Source organism: Pseudochaenichthys georgianus, chromosome 1 (genome assembly GCF_902827115.2).
Source record: "Pseudochaenichthys georgianus chromosome 1, fPseGeo1.2, whole genome shotgun sequence".
NCBI classification, from domain to species: Eukaryota; Metazoa; Chordata; class Actinopteri; order Perciformes; family Channichthyidae; genus Pseudochaenichthys; species Pseudochaenichthys georgianus.
In genome coordinates, this window is record NC_047503.1 from 28,494,410 (window position 1) to 28,522,385 (window position 27,976).

The 27,976-nt window shown below is 41.0% G+C and overlaps 1 protein-coding gene across 8 annotated transcripts in view; it reads right to left on the reverse strand.

Moving 5' to 3' along the window:
- Positions 1-27,976, reverse strand: part of grin2bb (glutamate receptor, ionotropic, N-methyl D-aspartate 2B, genome duplicate b) — a 161,402-nt gene that overhangs the window by 48,344 nt on the left and 85,082 nt on the right. For all 8 annotated transcript variants that reach the window (XM_034081898.2, XM_034081889.2, XM_034081868.2 and 5 more), the window contains one exon: positions 1,417-1,560. In XM_034081898.2, the coding sequence (XP_033937789.1) occupies positions 1,417-1,560 (144 nt within the window). The remainder of the gene's footprint in view (positions 1-1,416; positions 1,561-27,976) is intronic.

Below are 27,976 nucleotides of genomic sequence, written 5' to 3' on the forward strand. Positions count from 1 at the left end.
AATATGATTAGCTGACTTTCCATAACTTTATTCTGTTCCGGTGTGTGTCTGATGTTCAAAGTTATTCAGGGTCTCATGCCGTCCCCTTTAAAGAGTCTGCTCAGAGCCCTGAAGATAAGGACTCCTCACTGAGGGGCCGCATTCAAAAAGACATGCTCGGCCAATCTGCCTTTCACATTAAAGCAATCAGAAAATGGAAGTCGCTACCCACTTACATCACACCAAACCTTATCACTTTTAAAAGCTTGACATTATTTTGGCTAAAACCAGAAAATTATGTCCTTGGAAAAAGTAGCATTTGTAAGGATCGTTTCACTAGCTATACATAGTGCCTGGCTATTAATAATATAGTTATTATAATCAGATAAAATAACCCTTAAAGGAATTAGAACACAATTATATTTATAATCAGCATGTAACTGTCATATTATATAATTAAAACATGTGAATGTACATGTTAGCAGTACTACAGCATGTTCAATACATTACTTAATTACATTTTCTTTAAATTAAAGCAAATGTAAACAGTCACTTTGCTTATAATACAGTATAAGTATAATATAACAACCCTACGCAATGTAAAATACAGCAATATTGCACTCTATTGATCGACTCTATTAACTATTGTTTTTTAGCTCGTTGAAAAGGAGTACTAGTAAAGGTTTTAAATGGCAGTATTTAACTTTTTCTATTGGTGCCGCTTGTGTTCAGTCCAACGTTACATTTGTTTAATAAAAGAAATAAAAAGGTAGTTTCTTTTTTCATGAGCAATGAAAAACAGCAATTTGATGCATTTGAGCAGAATACTGAAAGCAGCAGGTCTCATGAAAGGATAAGAACACAATATGACAAACCGCAATATTTGTTTTATAATGGGTCCCGAAAGACAAAGGTAATAATACATAATGGGTCTGTACTCAGTGCAAAAGTGAATTTCTCCTTTGAAGCAATGGTTGAAAAAGTGTACTGTCACAAGCTTTATAATAAGACTCCTGCTGCTTCTGGAGTCCGCTTTCATGTGAGAGATACATTTATATCAACAGAAAGTATTATTTCAGCTTCATTGTTCTTTTAGTGGTATATTATATATAAAGGTAGTGCATACACACATGTCTTTTTTTACATTTAAAGCTTTTATTAAGCAGTTTTCAAATAAAAGGTCTATCTTCTTTATGACATCATTCGCCTAATTAAATAAAATGAAGTCCTTGAACAACATGCTTCATTTGAATAAAGGGATGCAATGGATTAAATCAGTCTTTTTTATTAAATGAACTATCTTCAACAAATATACTTCTCAGTTTTGTTAGATTGCTGACGGCCTGTTAATAAAGATGCCTGAACTCTTCGGTATAGTCCTGCTGTTTACAGAGCAAGATGTATGTTACCTGTGTGTCTGTATCTGTGTTTATTTACCTTGTTGACAAAGTCCTGGTAGCCAGGGTAGTACGTGGTGACAATGGAGAAGATGTACCAGTCATACTCCTCCATGATGTTCAACATGACGGAGGCCTGCTGCTCGATGGACGGACCGAACTGGAAAAACATGGAGTTGTCGTCCTGGAAACCAAAGAAAAGGAGCCAATAAGCAAACGATGTCATGAGTCACTCAGCACGAGAGAGAAACTGGAAGGTAGGGCAGCGATTATTGTGGAGCGAGTCCAGCTTTCACACGCCTCACAAACAAATATATTCCTGTTTATAGCTGGGACTGCGCTGCAACTTCACTAAAGAAGGGGCAAAAGTATGACTTTTTATGTATTTATCCTCCTGTATTTATGATGGTTTTACTTTTCTGTGCAATGTCAAAGAGGATTTGTTTCCCCTAGTTATAAATATTCAAAACACAAACAAGGCGACTCATTCATTATGAAGGATCCCTATCAAAGCGTTGATTGCACATTTAGTATGCTGTGGAGAGTACGACAGGTAAGATGGCCACCTGGTTCAATGATATTTAATGAAAGCATCAAATGTGTGGACAGACATCTTTGTCCTAACGTGTTTCTCCAAGGAGAGAGGAAGAAGTCAAAAGAGCTCTTGGCGCTCCAGGAGTCTGGTGCGATTGGCCAAGGGCAGGTCGGTCAAACCGTGTAAAACTCATCAGGACACAGAAGTCAAGACAGATTATTCACGAGTGTTAGGGACTGGAGGGGCCATGGCAGAGGGGCTGTAATAAGAACAGCATCATGTCTGGGGTCCTCTGTGTGGGAAAAAGGGAGTTGAGCGGTGACTGAGACGACTGGAGGTGGTGAGTCATGCTTCAAAGTGGATTCCTCTCACTCTTTAGTAAAGTATATGTTGACATCAAATAAATAGTTCTCTGGATAACTGGACACACTGTACAATTCACATTTATATTTAATTTAACACACTTAATGTAAATAATATCCTATTGTGTCTAAAGCTCTTCAATAGTGTTTTATTGTCAGAGCTTATAGATGTTTTATCTTCACAGTCTACTGTATATTTTCTACTTTTTAATGCTGTTGTAATTCTATTTTGAGATGTTTAATTTCTAGAATTGTTTATTTCTACTTTTGTGCAATGCCTTGTTTTGGATGCTGCTGCAACGCAAAAATGTCCCAATTTGGGATCAATAAAGCACCTCTTATCTTATCTTAGTTCAGTAATAATCAATATATATTGAATTGTATTAGCACTGTGTAACAAATAATAATAATAATAATACATTTTATTTTTAGGCGCCATTCATGACACCCAAGGACAATTTGTTAAAAAAAAAAAAAAACAGCATTAAAAAGTAGAAAATATACAGTAGAATGCTAGAGTCAAGCTTGCCCTGTTCACACCTTTCCTCAACGGACCCAACACACACTCATTCTGGACTTCTGCGTACTTGCTGAACAAATATATATTGTGTTTATGAAAGTCTGATGCTGTGTCTTCGTTTGAGACTTAAATCCTATTCCTTCGACAGTGTTAGCAGTTTATGTGTTTACGTATTTGATTAATCAATTGTTTTCTATAGTATTGTCCTCTTAGTTTGTGCTCTTGTTTTCGAACATTGGTCTCATACTTAAAAGAACATCTGAGAAAGTCTTTGTGATTTTTGTTAATTTGTGCCTTAGTGGATGCCAGTTGTTCTAATCAAATGAGAAGATCAACACCACTCTCATGATTGTGTGTTCAATAATCAGAGCTGCAGGACGTAGTTAGCCTGATTGCACTTGTAGAGATGTCTTTATCAGGCAAGCAGCTAGCTGAACGATTTCCACTGTGAGGAGTCTACAGCCGAGCTAGCAGTTATTTAAGGAGGTAAATAGGCCAAGCTGTTTCTTGGGCTAAATGCTAATGACAGCCTGCTACCATGTTCACAATGACAATGATAACATGCAGATGTTTAGCAGGTTGACCACATTAAGCATCTTAGTTAAACGTAATAGCATTCTAGGGCGTGCATTTAGAGAGACTTCAGCTAGCTGTTATTTCCCCCATACAGTATTAGTGCAAAATCAAGCCATAAGCTATCTTTATTTATAACACAGAGAGTGGTATCAATATACCCTAAATCAGGGCCGGACTGCGACAATAATGGCACATTTCCACTGCAGCGCGGTAGCCCCGTTTAAGCGTCCCTAATGGTGCGTTTCCACTGCAGCGGGTAGCTCGCTTTAAGCTTGCAGAGCCGTGCGGGGCCCGTTTTTGGTTGCGTTTCCACTTGGCCTAGTACCGGCTAGCGGGTCCTAATTCATAGTTTTTCTGGCCCCATAAAATCGTGGTTCTAGAGCCAGGAACAACCAGGCTGAGTATGCTAAACTAGAGAGAGAATCTCTGGTAAGGGGGCTACAACTACAACAAGATGAACATATTTGACCGTGATTTAATTGTAATACACGTTTCAAAATGATGCAGAAGTAACAACATACTGATACCGGTTAGTAAAAACCATTAATTAATGCTTTGACAAGTCTGCAGACAGACGCCAGGCGAAAAACCCTTTTAAAATGCGTGTTTTCTAAATTGTAGTGATGTTACGTATTGCACCGAGGCTTCGGAGCGCGTGTCGAGTAATCCCCGAAGCTTTTTGTGAACCTTGTATCGAGACTTGTATCGTTTTGGGCCAGTGACGTCATCGATGACAAACGAGGCCTCGCTGCCTGTCGATACCACGTGACTGCTTCAGAAAGCAATTCAGATCGGTTGAACCGTTGAACCACAACGCTCATAATACCCATGGATGTATAATAAGAACGATATTACCCCTCCTGTACCCGGACCCGGTGACACGATGTAATTAAGAGAGCTCAGAGCCTCACTTATATAGAGGTCGGAACATGTCAAAAATATAAATAAATAAAAGCATAAATAAATGTAGGAATACAAAAATAAATAAATGAATAAATACAGGACTAAATATATTTCAGTGTTTTCAGGGAGCTTTAGTGTGTGTGCTGTGGCTCAGCCTGATAGCAGTTGACTCTCAACCGCAGGGTCCCTGGTTCAACGACTGGTCAATACGTCTTCTTTTTTGTTTATAAAAGCTACAGCTAAATGAGATAATGTAGTTAATAAAAGTATTCTTTGATATGGTTTAGCCTTTCTCAGGCTACAACATGGTTAAGTCTACGAATATTATTAAGGAATACAAATCCCTCTTTGCAATGTTTAGCAGCCTCCTTAGGCTTTTCAATCACAATCATTAAACTGGAATAAAAACAATATTGTTAACATGAAAATATGATTTAATGTTCGTTGTTTAGAGTTATTCTAAGGCTTTACTCAATGGGAACTCGGTATGAGATAGAGCACACTGTTGAGATGTCCAATCTGCCTGTTTTACACACTTTGACCAACAGGGGGGTTTGTGTTCAAATGAAGCCCATGATGAAGCCTCATGAGATGAACCCTTTTGCGAACCAATTGGCTGGAAAGCATCAAAGCTTCATAAGGCTTCATCTCACCATCACTACTAAATGGAGCTTGGCTAAGCTAACCGTCCACACTCACAACAACGACCTATACAGACATAAATAAACCAGCGACTGTATTCGCCATGACACAGGCAGTCTGTGGTTTGTACTTGTTTAACTTTTGTCTAGTTTCTGAACAGATATGAAGAGCTGTGAGCTCAGAGTGATAAGAGCTAACGGCTGTGTTGTTTTTCTGGGGCGCTCATTGAAGATGACGTCATGGCTCCGCCTACACTGCGTTACTATAGTAACTACCCCAGTTCCTAAACTGTAATGGAAGCGCAGCATTACGGCCCGTCCACACAGCGGTGTGCGTTGAAAGCTTCACCATTCACTTTGAATGAGGTGACGTCACTTTTCGCCGAACTGCATTGTGGGAAGCGACGCGGAGCTTCGCTGGCGTGGCTCGCTGCAAAAGTTGAGCAATGTTCAACTTTTTAAGCCTCGGCAGAAGCGTCAGCCAATCGAATCATATGCCAGTACAAGCTCTAGCAAATCAAACCGCTGCTTGTGTGTCAGGGGCGGGAGATTCATGTGATTGGTTGTTGGTCGAGTTTCAGACACGCCCGCTGGCAAGCTTCAACGCACGCCGCTGTGTGGACGGGCCGTTAAAGTGAACCGGGCCTAATAAGGCCTAACCAAACCGAGCGAGGCCTGCAGCATTTCCATTACAGTTTAGGACCTGGTGTAGCAATGCAGTGTAGGCGGGGCTCCCGCTGGATTTTATCATCCCCAATGAGATGTAGGGACGTCGTCACCTCCTCGGTCGACCACGGTGTGCTTTTCTTTGACGTTGCCATTTTTGTAGCTCCTCCGTTTACAAAAATAATGTGTATAAAAATGCTGCAAGCTTCACTTGCTTCTAGATATATATGCGACGCTAGAGATGATCTCGCGCGCGATCTTGTGACGATTCTCTCCGACCAATCAGCAGTCGAGAGTGTTGACGTCACTAGTTCAGCCCTGGCCCTGGCCTGATAGAACCACGATTTTATGGGGCCGGAAAAAGAGGGGGAAAGTACCCGCTAGCCGGTGCTACGCTATATGGAAAGGCCATCCAAAACTGGCCTGTCCGCTTGACGACGATTAAGGACGCTTAAACGGGGCTACCCGCTGCAGTGGAAATGCGCCATAAGTCAGGCCGGGAATTATACACCCAGCCAGGCCACTACCAGTTTTCTTTTGTGCCATTTTCCTGGATTTATTTGTCAATATTTACAGCGTTGCTGCCCATAGTGATAGCCCTAAACTTTAAATATGCTACCCCAGAATAAACATATGGACATATTTATTTTTTTAAATGTTGGACTTAAATGCATCAATCTGGTGCATTTTGAGGGGAAATTAATAAAGACACTACACCCATATGAAACAGAACTGTATACATTTAAATAATCATAAAATCATAAGAACATGGCCATAACCAATAACATACCATATCCAATATGAAAAAACATTGAAACTTGTTTATTTATTTGTTTTTGGTTCATTTGTAGTTGTGAGTGTGTCTGGGCTCCTGAATCAGCCTCACCTGTCTCCCTCTCCCCCCTGCTCCTCTTTGAGGCAGCAGCAAAGACTAGTTTTAGCTCTCAACAAGTTTTTAAAGTTTCTTACCTTTTTTCACCTAGTTAACATCATATATTTTGTTTGTTTGTTTGTAGCCTTTATTTAACCAGGTGAAAGCCCCTTGAGATCAAAAGATCTCTTTTTCAAGGGTGACCTGCAGAAATTTACATTTCGTCCGTTACGAAACAAACTTATAAAGCTTAAGATGGAAACATTAAAGGTTAACTTCGACCTCCGGGGTGGTCTTACTATGGAGGAGTGGATTGAGGAGTGCCTATCTCCAGAAAAAAAAGCACCTAAACGACGACATGCAGAGCTACGTGAAGAGCAGGTAGACCAACTGGAGAACTACCACCATTCAAAAGCTTTCTGATGCGGGTCTTGAAACAAAGCAGATAAATGATGACTGTTAGTGGCCACAGGTGCGAAAGCTCTCTCCAGAGCTACTGGAAGCCGAATCTCGGGGACCGGAGAAAGTGGAGCAATATTCTCGCCACACCAAGCAACAGCCTCAAACAACCTCAACCTCTACAAGTAAACACGTAAGACATTCTACTGATGCTGGACAGTTTTGCAGTGGTGCACAATAAACATACAAATTAATGTAAATAAATAGCCAAATAATGGATCAACGCTCTCTGTCTAATATGTTCGCTAGCTGTTAGTGTTGTTGCATAGCAACCACCTCGCACTATAGGCGCTTTCACACCGCAGTACTTTTCCTTCATGAGAGTTCATGAGAACTCTTTAGAACTCTTTAGTTCTCATGAACTAAGTACAGATCGCGTTCACACCGGAATAAGTCCCTGGGGGAGGATTAGGCAAATGATGCCGCTGACGTCACTTCTTCTTCTTCTGCTTTGGGTTTACTGGCAGGCCGCAAACAACAGTCCCCGGCCGGAAGTCCCCGGAGTTGGAGACTGGCTTCAGTAGAAGCTGCCAGCTACTGAAGTCCCAGCAGCTTCTACTGAAGCTGACTGGTCAGCTTTCTGTCCCCAGAGTCAGAACTAAACATGGCAAAGCAGCGTTCAGTTATTATGCTCCAAATATCTGGAACAAACTCCCAGAAACCTGCAGGTCCGCTGCAACTCTGACTACTTTTAAATCCAGGCTGAAGACTTTTCTTTTTGTCGCTGCTTTTAATTGAACTATTCATATCTTAGACTGCACTGTAACTTTTATCCATGTACTTTTTCTTTTAATGTTTAATTGAACTATTCATATCTTAAACATGGATAAAAGTTATTCACTGTAACTTTTATCCATGTATTTTTTCTTTTAATGTTTATTTTATTAGCTTTTCTTTTTAATGATTGATTTTAAATGCCATTTTCTTAATGTCTTTCATTTTTTGTAAAGCACTTTGAATTGCCTTGTGTTGAAAAGTGCTATATAAATAAACTTGCCTTGCCTTGCCTTGCCTTGAAGCCTTCCGAGTAAATCGCCAGATACGAACCTCCTCATCTCCACCGCTCCCATGTTTTCTTTTGTGTTGCCACCAGTGTTGGGCAAGTTACTTCCAAAATGTAATATATTACATATTACTTATTACTGTCTTTTGAAAGTAATAAGTTACATTACAATATTACTGTCTCTGAAATGTAATGAGTTACACTACTTTAGTTACTTTTTAGTTACTTTCACCAAAATAACCGCAAAAGAATGGCTAGGTATTTTAAATGCTGAAATGTAGTTTAGTGCAGCTCATTATACATCCAGTGAAGGGCGATGTGTTTTAGCATAACAACTGTGTAGGCCCTTAAGGCTACTAACAACTTGTATTATACGGCTTAGTTGAATACTCGATTCTGATTGTAAATTCTTAACATGTGACACGTTGTTAATACAGCAGTACAGACCAGTGTCAAGGACTATAATGAAGTTTGCTAAGGAGGATCAAGAAAGAGAAAGGAAAAGAGGTTAAAAGACGGAGCGCTGGACGTCAGATAAATCACCAGAAGAAGGCAGAGAGGAAGTAAACAATAACAGGACACGGAATGGGCTCTGTAGTTTGTTTCGTATATGGCCATGTACAGGCCCGGTTCCAGAACAAAATGACTCAGGGTGCCTCTGAGATTACAGGGGGCGCAGCAGTAGTAGGTTTACATGAGCAATAGTGGCAAAAGCAATGAAAAATAGCATTCATGGTCCCCAATGAACAGATTATGGCATTTGTTATGTTTTGAAACCAAGCAAGTGAGAACATTTCAAGTGAGTTAACAGTGCAATCCTGAAATATTTCATATAGTCCAAAGTGGACTATGGCAAGGAAAAGCACAACAGCTTCAAAACTGTATTGATAAAACAAATGAGAACATATTGTAAATCAAGGCAAATATTATTTGAACCAGCTCATGGTTTGAAATGGCAAACATTGAAAGGCAAAAGTATTATTAAAACCATGTACTAAATCATCACTTTGGTCCCATCATATACTCTGGGAAGAGAATATTTACTGTGCTTGAAAACTGGATCACATCATGTGAGGTTGACTTTGTGACCTGGAGAACATTTCAGCTGCAACATTAGCTCATTGATAAGCTTGGGATATGAGATATTTTTGTAGCCATTCGTGGTGAAGGCATCTGTGCTATTGTATGCATTATTTTTGACCCAACATTTCTACAGGTATGGCAGAATATGGCACTGTCTATTTTCACATGAATGTTCTTCTAGCCATTGTCTATTTGTATGCCACGAGCTGCAAAATGACCGCCTTACCCCACTGTACTGGCAGGTACTTGTTTAGATATACCTGGGCAGGCTCTGTTTTGCCGTGGTATCCTGGCACCTGCGCCAGGCCGCAGAGGGGTGGCGTAGTTTCGGGCGGCAAAGATTGCTGCTCCGGGGGCGAGGGCGGCGAGTCAGGCGGGAGTAAGCTAGTGTCTGTTGTGGAAACTTCTGTGTAGCAATGCAGTGGGAGTCACCGACTCAGAAAGGAGACACGGTAGAGCAGGAGCTTTGATGTCAAACACTGGAGGTTTATTTGGAGTTACAGCCGGAGGATTCACATCACAAATCACAGCAGTCACGGTGAGACTGCACGGGAGAGTTGCCACGTCAATTCTGGAGAACCTCTCTCTTGTTAGCCCATTTAACTGGTTTCAAAGAGAGTAATCAACATATCTTGATAAGATAGTTTAACCAGTTGGGCACACTGAGTCACTTGAGTCCGTCACTTATGGCCTCGAAGATGTCATACCTTGGAGTCCACAAACAACAAAGAAGGAAGTGTCCCAGTGCACCCACAACAACAGACCATCTGTGACCTAGTGTTGACCGGTCACAGAATGGGAACAATAACATTATGGCTCAAGCAGCCTATGTCCTTAAAGGAGATAAACAAACGTCAGGGTTGGTCCTGTACGTCATATCTAGGAGTCTAGGTCAATAATTTCTCTAACAGTGTCCACAACGGAGAGTACGTGATGTCTCCATCTGACCTGTTGCTACTGTCTGCAGTAGATGCAGTGTTGCTGCCGTTTAGTGATGGTTGCTTTAACCATTTTCGTATAAATGATTATCCACAGATGTATGTCACTGCTGTGGAAGCACTTTGGAAATGATGCACGCGCAGCGGAGCAGGTCACGCGCACCTGATACAATTTTTTCTTTGTATTTTTCGCTCCGTTCTCTTTTTTGAATAGAGGGTGCATAACATTCAACTGGGGGTGCAATGCATGCCTATGCACCCCCGAAGATCCCGATGCGAAGTCTGAAGGGTAAACACACCAGGTTTACTAATCTAACCGCAAATTTGTCTCTGGTGTCGGAATGTCTCGCTATGTTAGTACATTCTTAAAAAACAAAACACCATCTCATTTCGGGTGAAAATGTGTTGTAACGGGTAATATATTACCCACATTTCATTAGTAATGTGTTACATTACTTAATGTAACTCCGTTACTTTTGTCACGCGTTACACCCAACACTGGTTGCCATAAGTTAGTCTTTCTGCGTTTGTGCGCTGGGCTAATGCTAATGCTAATAATGCTAATGCGTGGATAATAAAATGGCGGCATCACAAAACCTTTTTGGAGTTTTACGGGGCGTGGTTTGCATTCCGCCCAGCCAATCAGACATAGGAACCTTTTTCTCCCACGAAAGTACCTGCTCTCTAGCAGGGACGGGAAAGGGGGTAAAAAGGTTCTCATGAACTAATTTTAGTTCCGGATTTTTTTGGTCTGAATGCAACATTTCCGAATGATATCGGAACTAAAGTGGGAAAAGTACTGCGGTGTGAACGTGCCTTATGTTTCGTGCAGAAGGCAACGGAGGGACTATTTTATTTTGAACATCATTATTTACTAATAAAAACTATTTAAATTAGAGTGTGTATTTTTCTTTTCATATTGCCACACTTGGTAACCGTTTTATAACCGAACCACGCCCCTTAGCTGTGATATAATGAGCATATACCACGGCCTGTCGTGAGCTATTGCTTAAATATTGTTTGTATTCCTGTCAGTGAGGATGAGGACTTGACAATATGTTTGCCCTTTGTGTATAACTGTGCCGGTTATTCAATAAACAAAACGAAGAAAATGTGAGACCTTTATTCATGACCTTACTAAAGTCCTGGCTGCTTCTGTAGAAAGTAGTATTTCTGCAAAATATATTTTTTAATATTATAGTAAACAGACTTTCCTGAGCTCGCCTTCAGATAGCACCTTAACTTTCCATCACATCTGCTGTTCTGTTTTTTTCATTTCCTCTCACTTACTCACACCGTATCCATTTCTCCTTCAGCCCTTAAACTCCCTCTTTGTCTTGCTATCTCTCTCTCCTGATTCTTACTTTCTTAAAGTGGGCTCAGAGAGGTGTAATCACTTGTGAGACCAAACCTGCCATTCATAGCGATCGTGAGGGCACTACTTACTTCATTCTCCCCGTCTTAGATTACAGCTAATCATCATCTCATTCTACTTTCTCTTTCATATCCTAATCAACCCTATTTAATTTATGTCCTTTAATCACATGGCATTAGTGTCAGGGTTTTATTCTCCTTCCTTCTTTCTCTTGACCCCCACCCTCGCCCTCTGTTTTTCCTCTCTGTCCTCAGTTTTACATAATGCCCTGCAGCTCCATTAGTTCATATCACAGAGGTGTGAAGTGTCCTGCAGGGCGAAGTTTGTGTGACGTTATTACAAGAAGCGCTCGTTTCCCTGCTCGCCTGCTTTCTAGCCTGTCGTTTCACATCATCTATTCAACCATGAGCTAAAGAAAGAAGGTTGTGTGCTAATGTTCAACCTCTGTTTCTGTATCTGCTCTACTTGAATGGCAAGTTACTGTCTGTGCAGGTTCTGTAGTTTGTGCTGTCAGGCTGGGTTAGGCACTGTTAAAATGACAGAATGAACGGGCTTCTCTAGATGTTTTCTAATGGACTTCAAAGCAAAAAGTGGACTCCTTTTTCCACTTTGTCTTTGATTTTCAGCGAGTGATAGAAAAGCGTTTTCATTTTGAGAATGTGACTGAGTACGACTACTGCAAGGATGATGTATATTTGTAGTCTGACGGGGGTGAACATTGCACTGGTTCCCTAGATAAAAAGTCAATAGGATTTTTCAATTGGAATTTAAATTATTAAAACAAATGATTAAGATGATCAGTGTTAATGCACACCAGAAGCAAAATGCTAACACAGCTAAAACACCCCCAAGCTTAAAATGGACACGTGTTCAGCGTGACAATGTTTTGTATATTGTTATTTAGCCACTTGTAGCATTTCTTACACATCTTAAATTCACAATTGGGGAATTTACTGAGTAGTTTCATGTCATAGAAAAAACATGTTAAATCTTTGAAGCTTGTGGTAACCACAGACATTGTTTCGAACAATCTAAACAAAAACCTGTTCAAAAACACATTTACTTTGAGACAAGGAACTAGATTTTTTTTAATGCAAACTCATTTGCATATTCCAGGACTTTATACAGCACCACTCTATTAGATCACATATTAATCAGCTAAATCGTCATGTCTTGGTGGTGCCCAGCAAACAATGTAGGCTTCGTAAATAATTGGACAGCCTTCTGGGGAAAACCTGGTCTGATTAAGAGAGACGGCATTCATCCTACTTTGGAAGGTGCAAATCTCATTTCGGCAAACATTTCAGGGCTTTGTGGACTTAATCCATGAAAAAGTGGAGTTGAGACCAGGAGGCGGAGTCGCAGTCTTACACGCTTCTCTGCGCTCTCTCCTAGGCAGTCATCCATAGGAATCCCGAACCCAATAAAATACCCAATATTAACGGTGTGTGTGTCTGCCCAAGGACAATTTAAGGTAAAACCTAATAGAGGTGTCATACATAATAACCTAATAAAGGTAAATGTAACAACTACTACAGTGCAACAAAACAGGAATATTAAATGTGGTCTCTTAATCATAAGATCTCTAGCATCTAAAGCAATATTGGTAAATGATTTAATATCAGATTATAATATTGATATATGCTGTCTAGGGGTGTAACGGTATCCGTATTCGTCCCGTACCGTCACGGTTCGGACGTCACAGTTCGGCACATGCAGTCACACGGCGAATACGCCTTTTTTGTACGAGTGGGAAAAAAGTCTGTCATTCAGGGCAGTATCCACTACACTATATATAATCCAGGGGGCGGTATTGCGCCTAAAAGCTGTTTGCCAGCCGCCCTTAAACAACAAATGAAGAACAAGAAGAAACAACAACAAAACAAACTAAATACAAGAAGAATAAAAGTTAGTATGGCGATTTCAGATAACACACAGGAGCTAGAACCCACCTGCTTCTTTTAAATCAGCTGTGTGGGAACATTTTGGGTTCCCTGTGGACTACAATAACGATGAAGTGTGCGAGTGGTGGATCGGAAGAGGACGGTGTGTCGGCGTTGTTCGATAGCGGTGCGGTATGCTAATGGTAACACACGCCAAACATGCTAAATCATATCAGAAGGCATCACCCAGATTTGCTAATCACCGGAGCTCGGCAAAAGACAACAGCAGTTCAACAGCTGATCCCCGCTGTTTTTACGAAGCCAATAGACATGAAAGCCGTGAAACCAAAGTAAATAACGGAAGCTTTTGGCATAATGTTTTTCAACGACTTTGCGCTCTGGAAACACTTTCTTATTATTTATGATGTAATATTTTCAAGACATTCTTTTTAGTTTTACAGCTTGATGAAACCTTTTAGTTTGACATCAGCCATTATAGATAATATGGCCATCTGAGTGTGTGGTGCTGTTTGTGGTTTGTTTTTAACTGTTTAATACAGTTAATTATTCAAAATGTCAGAGTTCCTTATTTTGAAACTGAAACTTGCACTACTGTTCATTTAACTCTATATTAGATTATTTTGGTTTCTGTCAGAGTGTAAATAAACCAACCCACTGGTATAATCACACTCTCGACCTTGTTCTGACTTATGGTATTGAAATTGAGCAACTATTAGTCGAACCGCATAATCCTGCTTTATCCGACCATTTCTTAGTAACTTTTGAAGTACTGTTACTAGACTACATAGCATTAGTCAAAAGCTCCTGCAGCAGAAACCTATCTGTTAGTGCAGTGCTTCTCAAAGTGTGGTCTGCGGACCACTGGTGGTCCGTGAGCGCCCCCTGGTGGTCCGTGAGTATATTGGTACAATTTCACATTTTAAATAAATAAATACATTTAAGTTTTCCGCACTCTCGCGGGAATATCTCCGCAATGGAGTGAGGTTAAGTTTCACTTTCGATTGCATGATATAGCCCAGCACAACACCTTCATCACACATGTTGCCACTTGTTTGTACCATTTTCAGGCGATTTGTAATCTGTTCTAGAAAAACTATGTGTTTTTTGATATTTATGGAGTTAGGTTGTCCGCGAGTGTTTTTTTATTGGTTAAGTGGTCCTTGGTATGAAAAAGTTTGAGAAACACTGTGTTAGTGCTATAGCCAAATTTAAGGAAGAGATTCCACCAATACTTAACTCGATAGCATGTCTGCATGTAAGGGAGGAAACTTATCCAAAATGTACACCACCCCAAATTGATCATGTTGTTGATAGTGCTACAGATGCGCTGCGAATAAAATTAGACTCTGTTGCTCCTTTGAAAAAGAAGAAAATAAAACAACATGGATTAGCTCCATGGCATAATGCCGAAACCCGCAAAATAAAGCAAAAGTCGAGACAACTTGAAAGGATATAGCGTTCCACTAAACTTGAAGAATCTCGTTTAATTTGGCATATTACTCTCAATGAATATAAGAAAGCACTGCGTAAAGCGAGAGCAGCTTACTACTCTTCATTAATAGATGAGAATAAGAATAATGCAAGATTTCTTTTCAGCACTGTAGCCAGGCTGACAGAGAGCCATAGCTCGATTGAGCCTTCTATTCCCATAGCACTCAGTAGTAATGATTTGATGTGCTTTTTTAACAATAAAATTGTTACTCTTAGAAACAAAATTAATGACCTCTTGCCTTTGACCAGTATAGTGTTATCAACAGCTCCCGGAAACGTAAGTTCTAATTAGGGCCGGGACTTTAACACGTTAATTAAGATTAATTAATTACACAAAAATTAACGCATTTTAATCGCACTTATTTTTGCACAGCGGAACGTTTCTCACTGGATGAGTTTCAGGCGTACCGATTATACTGGAGCACCAACTAACGTTCATGACTTGACTTCAGCATGGGACTTCAAACAACAACAAACCACGGTGAACAATAGTCAAACATGAACGAACAAGCTGATGAGACCGCTTTGGTCGGCCCCGTGGATGGGAAATTTTGTTTTAAAAAACGGACGGATGGAAGCGTCGATAAGAGCACGGTTGTGTGCAAATTATGCAAAAAAGAATTTGCATATCACCTCAGCACATCAAGCCTAAAGTATCACCTAAATGCAAAGCATGTAGCAGCTAGCGTGGACGTTAGCCCGACTCCGAGTGCAATGAATGATGTGCACTGCAGTGCTCCTACAGAACCAGAGTCACTGAAATGCTGGAGACACTGAAATGGTTAACTGTCAGACAGAGGTCAACTTATATTTTATTGAATTTTGTCAGAAATATTACAGTGACTCACTCACCAGATATATTATCACAAAGATTTATAGCGCAATATGCACAACATAACTATCAAACACGACATACAATAGAAGGAAGGTTTGTATTACCTAAATCTAAATCAAATATGGGACAGAAAACAGTCATGTACAGAGCCATGATCAGCTGGAACTCTTTACCGGTTCACATCATTCAGGAAAATTCTCAAGTACATTTCAAATGGTTGCTAAAAAATTATTTAAGTATTACAAAGTAAATTTGAACTGTGCCTGTGGCTATGTATGCATATATTATTATGTACACTTATTTGTATTTAATTTTGTTTGGCCTTAGGATGGCGATAATTGAATGACCATTTTAGTTTCACTTCATTTCACTGTAAATAGCATGAAATTATGAGCTGTTTTGTTTTGTTTTAATTTTGTTGTATGTTTATGTATGTTTTGAGTGTGTGAGGACCCCAGGAAGAATAGCCAATGCTCATGCTAGTGCTAATGGGGATCCTAATAAAGACATAAAAGACATAAAAGACATGAACCACACCCAGACCCAACCCACACTCAACCAGATGACTGGTTTTAGGGCCAGGATAAGTAAGTCCACGTCTGAGAAAATAACCAACATTAAGGACTGCCCGATGGCCCGGGGCCATCTAGTATTTAGCTCGGGCAATGAAGCCTCACCTGCTGGTTGCCCGATCGGGCAATCTATTATGCCAGTATCATGCAGCTCGCGGATCCAGTAATGAGTGACCCGACAGTAAAACTAAACATATCTATAACTAGTTTAGGTAGTTTGAGAGGTAATTAAAATAGCTACGTGTGATATTCTAACCTGAAGTGTGTGTTTTGTTCCGCTCACCGCTGCATGTGGTTATGCAGAGCTTCGTGTCGAGTCTCGACTCGTCAGCAGCAGCTGATCTCTCTCTCCCGTCAGATTAGACTTCACTCGCGTTTATGTCCATATCGATCAGATCCAGCTAGTTCTAGCTAATGATATGACTACTGTGAGGAAATATTTGTATGTATTCATGTTAGTAAACTATCAAGATGCTTAAAAAGGGAAAATGATTTGGGTAAGAAAACTGTGAACTGTTTTTGGGGCCTGTGAACATTTGGTTTTGTGAGGACAAAGGAAGAGGGGGAAGGTGTGGAGTTAACATACAGTCATCTCAGATCCCTGTGATAATGAAGCTAAGCCACTGGGATTGGGGAATTTAAGATGTGAGGTGTTGATAATAATTTGGGCAGCCAATCACTGGTCTGGAAGGGAGGCGCAGATAACTCCTCCTTTGGTCAGCGAGGTATTTAGACAGGAACCCCGCTGTGTGCTCTCTCTCTCTTCTCGTGCCGCTTGGACTGGAGGTCGTGGCGGCCTGTGGGCAGGAGCCAGGAGTAGGCCAACTCCTGACATTACACATATGATACGATATGGTTGTGTATGGTAATGTATTTGATTGTATTGCATTGTATATTACCATTAAAGTGGATTATTGTTTAACGGTTAAGTGTATGCTCTGGATTTCCTTCATGTAAGATAACAGCTTGTTTAGGGACGCGGCGAGATTTGGAAATGCGGCCTAGTTAACATTTATATATCCTAACAAATGGTGATCTCGACGCCGAATAAACATGAGCTGTGGAAGGATTCAGGCGACCAGACTGGGTCGGGAACAAACACTTTTAGACGCCTCGGACAATAGCAGGGCCCTGCGCCACTACAAATAAGGTAACGAAACTGTAGGATTGTCTGTAGGCGTTTCAGAGTGTTTTTGAAGTTTGAATGGAGTATACGATGCATATTTTACCATGTTAGGAAAGTTATATAAAACACGTGAACGTTGATCGCAAGGTACAGAGAGTCCTGCGTGACGAGATATAAAGCAGTTAGCGTGGATCTCAGGTAGTTTATTCCTGAAGTGGCGTGGAGACGGTGCAGTTCGTGGGCTGTGAGGTGTGATTCCTACACGACGAAACCTGGACGCTCGATATTTTCAGATCGAGCCGCCGTTTAAAACTGGGGGTAAATAACAGTCTAAGGCCAAATAAGCGAAAGTGTCAGCGGACTGTTATATGTTAAATCCTTGGGAGAGAGCGCTAACGTCACCTACATTGTGACGAGACCGGCTCTCGTTTCCCTTGTCTGTAAAAATTAATTTGAAAGGCTGACGTAAACATAACGTTGATCGCAAGGTAGGCAGAGAGTCCTGCGTGACGACATATGAAGCACGTTATCAAGCTAGACAAACTGTACGGGGAATAAATCTGTGTGATTTTTACCTGAATAACCTGTGTGAGCATTGTCTGTGGAAATCAGACATCCGCTCAGAAGAGTGAAGCTCATTTGTGCTCTGCTGCTGCCATCTAGTGGCTGAAAGGGGGGGAAGCACGTTAATTAAGTCAGATAAATAAAAGCGAAGTCAATATATTGCGTATATTTAAATAAATGAGCTGTCTGTAGGTTGTCATTGTTGATTAGTACAGACCTTGTTTTATGTTGGTAAATGTAATGGTACAAAAGCAAGCTATTCATCACAATTGTATTTTTAGGTTATGAATAAAACAAAAAGTAGTAGCCTAAGGGATAAGCAGAAAGGTTTTTGAACGCTTGTCAGTTATGACAGGGGTGCTTATGCCCGCTTAGGTTTTCAATGTGCGCCATCACGTTAAAACAGGATTGGTGGCATTTTCAGTTCATTGCTTGCTTCCACACGCCTTCCCCCTCCTTGTCTCTTTCACGACTATAGTTAATGCATTAGAACGATTGTCAACTTGCCGTGTTTCTAGAAATCGGACTCGCTGTTCCGGAACGGCTTTTCAAAATAAAAGCCAAAGGCCGCTGTTCGCCAGAGATGCCTTCACAATAAAACAGTAATTACCTTAACAATATATTTAACTTATATTGCGTCTTTAAATATTGATTTTAATTCATTACAGATCTAACCTGCTTGTAACACAACTTTGATAAACAATTTCAAAAATAATAGGATAAGCAAGTGGTTAAAGGGGGTTTCCTGTCTGGCTCATTTGATTTAGAACTGAAGTAAGGGAGAATAGTGTTTTATGAGTCATTCCTCATGGTTTCTAAAGATAAATCATCAGTTTGTCTGGACTTTGATATAGAGATAGGATCATGGTGGAGAAGGAAGACCTTTTTTGGTTTCAAATTAAAGAAGAGTTTAAAGATGAAGTAAGCAGGACTTCAACTGGCCAAAAGACATTTTAAAGTTTAATATTCTTGGTTAGCAAACAAGACATCTGATTATTATGTCACACATGATAATCTTGTTATAGAAACTAGCTTAAAATATTGGAGAAAATATGTAGATGTTCTTTCGTAGTGTGTGGAATATGTGATGCTGGAAACATGTACGTTTTTCAATGTATAGGAGAAAATGGTTTCCTGAAAGAGTTATGTTGGGTAAATATGTAGCAATGGATGAAACAATTTTTAGAGTGAGTTTTTGTAATATCATTTGTAGACATCAATTAGGTTGTTTAGATGGCATTTAACAATTAAGACAGATAGTATGATTACAAAGAGTCAGAGTGGAAAGGGTTGGATTTATTTAACCTCAGTGTGGTAGATTTTTTATAGGTAATGCGTCCTGAGACCTGGACTCCCCCTCTGAGTTAGAAAAGGCTACGATCCCGACCCTCCAAGCAGACAAAAGACCTAACCCAACGGGAGACTCCTCCTTCTCCATCGAACAGACAGAGAACCAGAGCTGAAACAACAACAACAAGACTGCAGCCAGAACTATCTCCACCTGTGGCATCCAGAACCAAACAGCATGCTGACGGGCAGAAATCTACGCTCATCAGTCCCTCAGACGGGACCATGAAGTTCCAAGCTGAGCACAAGAGCAAAGTGTGGGACATGAGAGCAGAATCCGCCCTACATAAAACAGCAGGGAGACTGTAAAGGAGGAGATGAAATGCAAAGCAGTGCAAGAACATTGGCATGCAGATGTAACTGGGCCAATGGCTGACAGCGGATGAAGTTACAGCTGATGGACTGAAGAGAACACAGAATCAGAGGAGTTGGCATGGTCGATTAGAAGTGAGGAGGCCGGGGTCACGGCTTGAGAAAACCAGAGGAGGAGAAAAGGAGAACGGGAATGAGTGAGTTTCACATAAACACACTTATTCACAAAACGCACATTTAAAGCATAAATACGTAAAGACAGAAAGATTTATTAAATTAAAAATAGCAGTAAACTATTAGAGTAAAATGAGAACACACTGAGGGTTAAAGGGGGCCACATGACAGAGTACAACCATATTCTTCAATCTTTTCATCATGTTAACAAAATATTCTTTGACATTTTTTATTCACGTGTGAATAAAGTAGTGGGATAGTTTTAGGAACCACTCTATAAGACAAATCTTTATCTGTATGGATAATGTTAAAGGGAGAGCTGGTGCCAAGCCAGATATCGTATTCCAATCTAAATAATTGATTTCACCATTGTAGCATAGTTATTACCATAGGAAATATGAAATGACTTCTGTTTTTAAATCCTTGATAAAGGAGGGAGTAATTGTTGCATGTTCGGACATCCAGGGTTCCACACACTGCTAAAGAGTTTAACATTGATTTTTAGGTGGACCAGAATTGAAGACGTGTGGTTGTTATACCATTGTTATCGTGAACAAAAGATAAATATAAATAAGTGAAGATAAGAAGATGTATTGACCATAAATTAGTCAATTGGTAAATAAAAATAGCGGAAAAGAGGAGAACTATTAAAGGGAAGTGGAAAATCAGTCTAAAACACACTGATAGGAAAAGGGGGGGCATGTAGGAAGTATGCACTGGACTTTTTATTCATGTGTGAATTTGGTAGTGTTTTAATTTGTTACAGTATTGATCAGTTCAAAGGGAGAGTTTTAGTAACAGCTCTATAAGATCAGATAAATATTTATTTATATAGGTCATGTTGAAGGGAAAGCTGGTTCTAAACAAAATATAGTATTTCAATTTGAGGTACTGGTTTCATGTTCAGACACCCAGAGTTCCACGCACTGTTAAAGAGGGTAACATTGTTCTTTAAGTGCACCAGAATTGAAGATAAATTGATAGAATGAGTTATGGAATACATAGCAGATCTTTACAGATCCTAGTAATGTTTTGACACAAGATAGTGATGTACACATGTTTCTGAAATAGATCTATTAGTCATTTTAATACTAATTAGGTGTAAATGAATTGCAGTAATAGTAATAGTACAATAAGGAAGTGACATTTTTTTGGCTAGACACTTTTCAGGGAATGTGGGAAACAGCAAGGAGGGGTTGGAGATATCTTGAACATTATAGTTGTAATTGTGAATTAATAAATGATGGCGCTCCATATATACAGATTTTTATAGACGGAGGATGTTGGCCTGTGCTGGAACATCAAAGTCTCTGCAGAGCACGACAGATGGCCAAAAAGACTGAGACCAACTGACCGACAGGGTAACTTGGGAAGGCACTGTCAATGACTGACTCTGCGGTGAACCTGACCAAACCTGACTTTACAACCTGACAGTGTGAGTGTGAGTGAGTGTATGTCTGCACCTGATCAGTGCAACTGCATGATTTAAAACGATGACTAATCAAGCATGTTTTGGACTAACACATTATTTTTGTGTGATAATAATGTGTGAAATGAGAGGTTTCCTAACATTGCACAAAAGGGGAAACCGTATCTAATCTGCTTGATGATGTTTCACTCCCACAGGAGGTGGCGGTTTGAAGAATGTGAAACTCAAACTATGACATTTGGAATTCTGTTTCTTTTAGGACTGAATGATGGAGAGAAACACTCTCAAGTGTTTACTGTGGAAATAATGGATGTACATTTGGGAAAAATGTTTGGTATTGTCTTATAATCCATTATGACCTGAAGGTTTTCTTCCCATACAGGTTTTTGTTTACACATGAGAAAATGTGTAAAAAAGGGGGAGTGTAAACTTTACAATGTACATTTTTCATTTAGGGACTGAAAGTAACCGGCTGGCCCAACTCCATTGTTCAATCTGACCATTGATTGACAGTTTTAGAATTGACCTGCTCCATATTTGGGGATAAGAGGCTGTTTGATGAATGTTGACATGTCTCTAGTATTGATTGAGTTATAGCAGGTAACACAGATAAAGAATCAGTGGCCAAGGGGCTGCCAGAGAGATGTAAGTCCAGAATGAAATACTGGAGAGGCTGACCGGTGAGTAATGTTTCAACAGACAACATCATGTAACTAGCCTGGTAAAGAAGTAAGAGCCATAGACTTTATTGTTTAGGTCATTATGGGGATATACATTTCATCTACATTTGTAATAGAAAGACATTTGATGACAGTTTGTTGGAATTCTGTATTCATTTTTTAGTAGGATAATATCTAAGAACTGACGGGTAGAAGCAGTATCACCAGGAAGCCATTCACTTTGTTAGTATTGTGATTTTGGTTGTTTTTGAATCCATAACATTAGTGTGTTTCTTTACCAGAAACATTAGCAGTTCAAATCATATTTTTAGATTTTTAATGGGATCTCAGGGATTTCATTTAAAAATAAATACAGATGCTTGTCAGAAATTCAGAGCTATTGAAATATGTTATTTAGTTTACCTAAAGATGTTGGGGTTCTTATTTAGTGGGCACAGTCCAAGTATTAAGATTCTGAAGCTGCACAATTAATTTAGAAAACCTGTGCACCGACGTCTGTTGTTGTAAGACACCCCACCAACAGGCTCCAAGTTGCCACGCACTGGTGGGTCAAACAGCCGAGGGCCCCAGAGCCCGGAGCGTAGGCTTGAGGGATTTGTATCAGATTTCTCCACACAGGTTGTGGATGCCAAAAGGGGGACCCGAGACGCAGGAGGCTGACTGTCAACCCCAGGCTCTCCGGCCCCGACCGAGTGACCCAGAGGACATCCCATGCCGTCCACCTACAAGGAAAGGGGGACAACTGGTACCACTGTGCGGAGCCAGTGTGCGGCGGGGGAAAACACCTGCGAGGACCCTAGACGACATCAGGACAGATCTGGCTCTCGTCATGGAGGTCGACTCGGATGCTGTCATCAGCGGATTGGAGGAGAAGGACCTCGAGGACATCCATCCAGCAGTCGTCCCAGGAGGCATCATCATCGGACCGGAGAAGGAAGATCGGGAGGACATCTATTCAGCATCGACTCGGAAGCCGCCATCAGCAAGCCGGAGGAGAAGGAAGACATCTCTCTAGCAGGCAGCCCAGAAGCCGCCGTCAGCGGATCAGAGGGGACAAAGACACGGCAAGCCAGGACGGCACAGGGGACTCCACTCTCCGCTGAAACAGGAGTGTGTGTTAAGTACAACAAGACGGTGTATGGAGCCAGCCAGGCCTGCCAAGCTATGGGCAGCCTCTACCATGACAGCTGCTTCACCTGCAGCGCCTGTAGTCGAAGGCTGAGAGGGAAGGCGTTCTACTATGACGCAGGAAGGGTTTTCTGTGAAGAGGACTTTCTGTACTCTGGGTTCCAGCAGTCTGCAGACAAGTGCAACGCAGGTGGACATCTGATCATGAACATGCAGGCCGGCAGGCCCTGGGGAAGTTGTACCGCCCCGGTTGTTTCCGCTGCGTCATCTGCAACGAGAGCCTGGACGGAGTGCCCTTCACTGTGGACACTGAGAATAAAATCTACTGTCTGAAAGACTACCACAGGGTCCTGGCGCCTAAATGTGCTGCGTGTAACCAGCCCATCCTGCCCTCAGAGGGGTCTGATGAAACCATTCGAGTTGTATCCGGAGAGGACAAGTATGGAGACTCAGCAGACAAGGATGCAGTTTTTTGCAAGTGCCTTGTGTAAATTGCACTCTTTTTTAAGAGTGCAAAAGGGGGAATTGTGAGGAAATATTTGTATGTATTCATGTTAGTAAACTATCAAGATGCTTAAAAAGGGAAAATGATTTGGGTAAGAAAACTGTGAACTGTTTTTGGGGCCTGTGAACATTTGGTTTTGTGAGGACAAAGGAAGAGGGGGAAGGTGTGGAGTTAACATACAGTCATCTCAGATCCCTGTGATAATGAAGCTAAGCCACTGGGATTGGGGAATTTAAGATGTGAGGTGTTGATAATAATTTGGGCAGCCAATCACTGGTCTGGAAGGGAGGCGCAGATAACTCCTCCTTTGGTCAGCGAGGTATTTAGACAGGAACCCCGCTGTGTGCTCTCTCTCTCTTCTCGTGCCGCTTGGACTGGAGGTCGTGGCGGCCTGTGGGCAGGAGCCAGGAGTAGGCCAACTCCTGACATTACACATATGATACGATATGGTTGTGTATGGTAATGTATTTGATTGTATTGCATTGTATATTACCATTAAAGTGGATTATTGTTTAACGGTTAAGTGTATGCTCTGGATTTCCTTCATGTAAGATAACAGCTTGTTTAGGGACGCGGGGAGATTTGGAAATGCGGCCTAGTTAACATTTATATCTCCTAACACTACCTGCTTATTAAAAGACAACTACACAATAAGTGTCGCTATGCAAATGGCTGAGGCCACAAAGTATAGCGCAGCATTATGCATTTGTTTACATGCCCACCAAAACCCTGAGGCATTACCAACAGATCAACGCACAATCAACCCACACAGGACACCTCTTTCTCCACATTAAGTGTTAGACATTAGAGTTGACTATTCTTGTCTGTCACATACTCTTCTTGTCTGTCACATAAGTGGCGCAACTGAAGCGGTATTGCTCTAAAGGGAAATTATTTTGACCGAAGATATTTAGATTTGCCGGCTAACGGGAACTCTGACGTGTGCTTCGCGGATGCGCTCGGCTCCTCTCGACTGCTGCTCGGGTCTGCTCGGTCAGCTTCCGGATGAGGAGGCATTCGTTCGACCAATTTACAGTAGTTAACATTACAAACATTTTTAACAGGGGCCATAATAGTGTAAATAATGTTTGTTTTGGCAGTTATAACTGAATGTAATGTTTTCTACTTTTTTCCATCTGGGAAGGCATTTCCCTTTATCAGATGGAAAATGTTTTGACTACTGCATGACTGCAGCGGGCGGGAAATGTAGCGTTGTATCTACATTTCCTACAGTGTAACCTGAGACCAGGGCCGGCCCGTCGCACTGGCATTATAAATGTTCGCCTAGGGCGCCAGATCTGTGGAGGCGCTGCGCTGACAGCTCTGGGAGAAAAAAAAAATGTTTTGACCGTTGGTGCTCATCCTAATTTTCGGCCTTGATGTAACAACATTCATAATTAAGTAAATGTAACACCCTTTTCATCCCGGTTACACTTTTCATTTGCCCTGTACGATGGGTGCTGCAAGTGATGAAAATGGGGGATGTTGGCTTATCTGGCAACCGCAGCTCACAGCCAAAGTGCGCGTGAGCGAGGGAGAAAGGGAGGGTGCACTGGAACCGGCGCTGTTGTTATTAGCATCTGGTGCTAGCTGCTCTAACGGAAGAAGAAGATGTTTCTACAATGATGTGGAGGGAGAGTCCTCTCCAGTCAGACTGAGAGGCTGATAACTTCAGCTCAGTGAGGTAAAGGACTCTGAGTGTTTAGATAGTTCACTTTAGTCTACGTTATCTCAGTGGGTCTCAAACGTTTTGATCACAATTTATGTAAACACATATTTGCAAGGCACTCCTTTATAATTATTGGGATAAAACAGGTTTGAAATCATTCCAATGTATACTATAGGACAGTAAACCAGACATATCGTTTTAAACTGGAGAGATAAAAAAATATGCATAAATAAAATAGTAAAATAAGATATGAATGAACAACAAAAATAAAATGCGTTACATGTAGGCTATTGGTTATTTAATTATTAAAATGTAAACCGATCTTTTTCATATGGGTGTTTAGAGTTGTACCCCCTAGATCTAGTCTCTAGTAATTCTGCATGTGCACCAGATTGAAGCATTTTACTTCAAAATGTTCAAACATTTCTTCCCGGTATGCCTGAGAAGGCAGATATGCTTGTTTTTCTCAACAAGAACTGTTTTTAAAAGTTGGACTGTTGCACTGTTGTAGCTTCAGTGGTTCAGGTTAAAGTTACATAGCAGTGAATATAAACAGACTGATTAATGTGAATATTACTTTAAACTAACCTGTGTAAAAGTTTCTCGAATAAATGTAATTTTTTTGGTGGAAGAAGCATGTATCATTTTTTTACCCTGCCCCTCAAAGAATCGGAATCGAGAACCGTTAAGAATCGGAATCGAAAAGTAGAATCGGAATCGGAATCGTGGAAATTCAAACGATACCCAACCCTAACGGAGGCCCCCCAAACCCTTCGTGCCATTTCGTCCGCGTGCATTTTTCAGGGCAATCTCTATTGGGCTCAGGGCCATCTGTAAATTAGCTTAGATGGCCCACAGGGCCAAAATCCTTAATGTCATGCACTTGGACTGTAGACCACTTGGAGTAAAATCCATGTGAAAATTGCTTCTCACTGTTCTCAGGTCAAATATGTATATTTGATTAAAAATGCGATTAATTTTGATTAATTAATTACAAAGCCTCTAATTAATTAGATTAATTTTTTTAATCGAGTCCCGGCTCTAGTTCTAATATTACACTAGATAGTAAACTAGAATGCTTTTCAGCCATAAACCTTGAACAATTAAATGCAATGATTCTCTCTTCTAAACCATCGACGTGTATGTTAGACCCAATTCCAACTAAGCTGTTGAAGGAAGTTTTTCCATTAATTAGCACTTCTTTATTAAATATTATGAATATGTCTTTATTAGGGATGCACGATAATTATCGGCCCGATAATTATCGGTCCGATATTAGGAATTATGACGTCATCCCGATAAACCCGATAACAGTATTAATAGCCCCGATAATATACAATGTATTTTTTGGGTAAAAAAAAAGAAAAAAATACTGCGGTGTGGGTGGATTGGGATGAGGGGCGCTTGTTTTTCACTCGGCTCCTCCCGTTTTGCCAGTACTGTGGTATTAGTGGTTTAGGAAGAGGGGAGTTCTTCACAAATCCAGCGCTCCCTAATACTTCAAACCTGATCAGTCACCTGAAACATTGCCATCGCTACGATGGTGTGTTAAAAGCGTACGAAGACAATAATACAATACATAGTGTGTGTGTGTGTGTGTCTGCGCACGCGCGTTGGAGCTATGTGCAACTCAAGGCATATGCTCGAACCGGAGCTGCCTGGACGCTGCAATCATGTTGCTGAGTGTGCTGACTTTTCGTACAATGTCCCACTGTCTGGCTTCCTGCATAAAGTCAAGTGCTCGGCGCAGTTGTGGCGAAATGTCGCTCCTCTGTTTTCATTTAAACAGCTCCTTATATCCGTTAGCGCAGCTAGCTAGCACCAGATGCTAACAACAACAATGCACGTAAGGTCTCTCTCTCGCTCGCTCGGACCACACATACACACACACCCTCCCGGTCCTCCAGATGGCCAGTCGGTACCTGCCGGTGAGTGTGGAAGTGTGGTCTGCCACAAGCGGGCGGCAGGAGCGGGGCTGTCAGCATCAGCTTGTAGATGGTATTTTAAACTCGATGCGCTCTGAAACTACGGGGCGGCCAAGGTAAAAAAATACACATGCGTTAATCGCGTTAAAATAATTAGTGGCGTAATTTTTTTTTTTATTATCGGAATCGGTCTTGAGAAGCAGGAAGTTATCGGTATCGGTTTCAAAAAACCAATATCGTGCATCCCTAGTCTTTATTATAATAATAATAATAATAATCCTTATATTTATTATAGCACTTTATCAAAGACTCTCAAAGCACTTTACAAATACAGATCATACATGTAATGGTCATCTACTGTGGACAATACCCACAGGAGCAAATTCGGGTGAAGTATCTTGCCCAAGGACACAACAGCCTGACGCAGTGGGGCATGAGCAGGTTTCGAACTGGAGTTCCCCAACGCCCCCTTGATCTGATGATCAAACGCACAGACCACTGCGCCACCCGTCCCTAATTATCAGGCTATGTTCCACAATCATTCAAAGTAGCAGTGATAAAACCGCTTCTTAAAAAGCACAATGTCACGATCTGTCTGTATTGTATTTTGTCTTGTCTTTTTCTGTCCTTTGTTTCATGTTTTATTTTGAAAGGTCTTCACCCCCCGTCTTGCCTGTTTCTGTCTGCGTTGTGTCTTGTTTAAATCTGTCTGTGGTTCCCTGTCGTTAGTTTCCCTGGTGTGTCTAATTTACCCGAATGTGTTCACCTGGTGTCCCTGTGTTTTCTCCTCCCTCCTCACCTGTGTCTTGTGTGTATTTAAGTTCTGGTTTTTCTGTCTGTCTTTGTCGGTTCGTCTTGTGTCATGACTAGTTTGTCGGTGAGTGTTCTGTTTTGTCTTTGTTTATCACCTAGCCTTGAAATAAAGGAATTTTCATTTTATTCTGCATTTGGGTCCTGCCTGCTTCACACACCGTAACATTACGAACCGACCATTATGGACCCAGCAG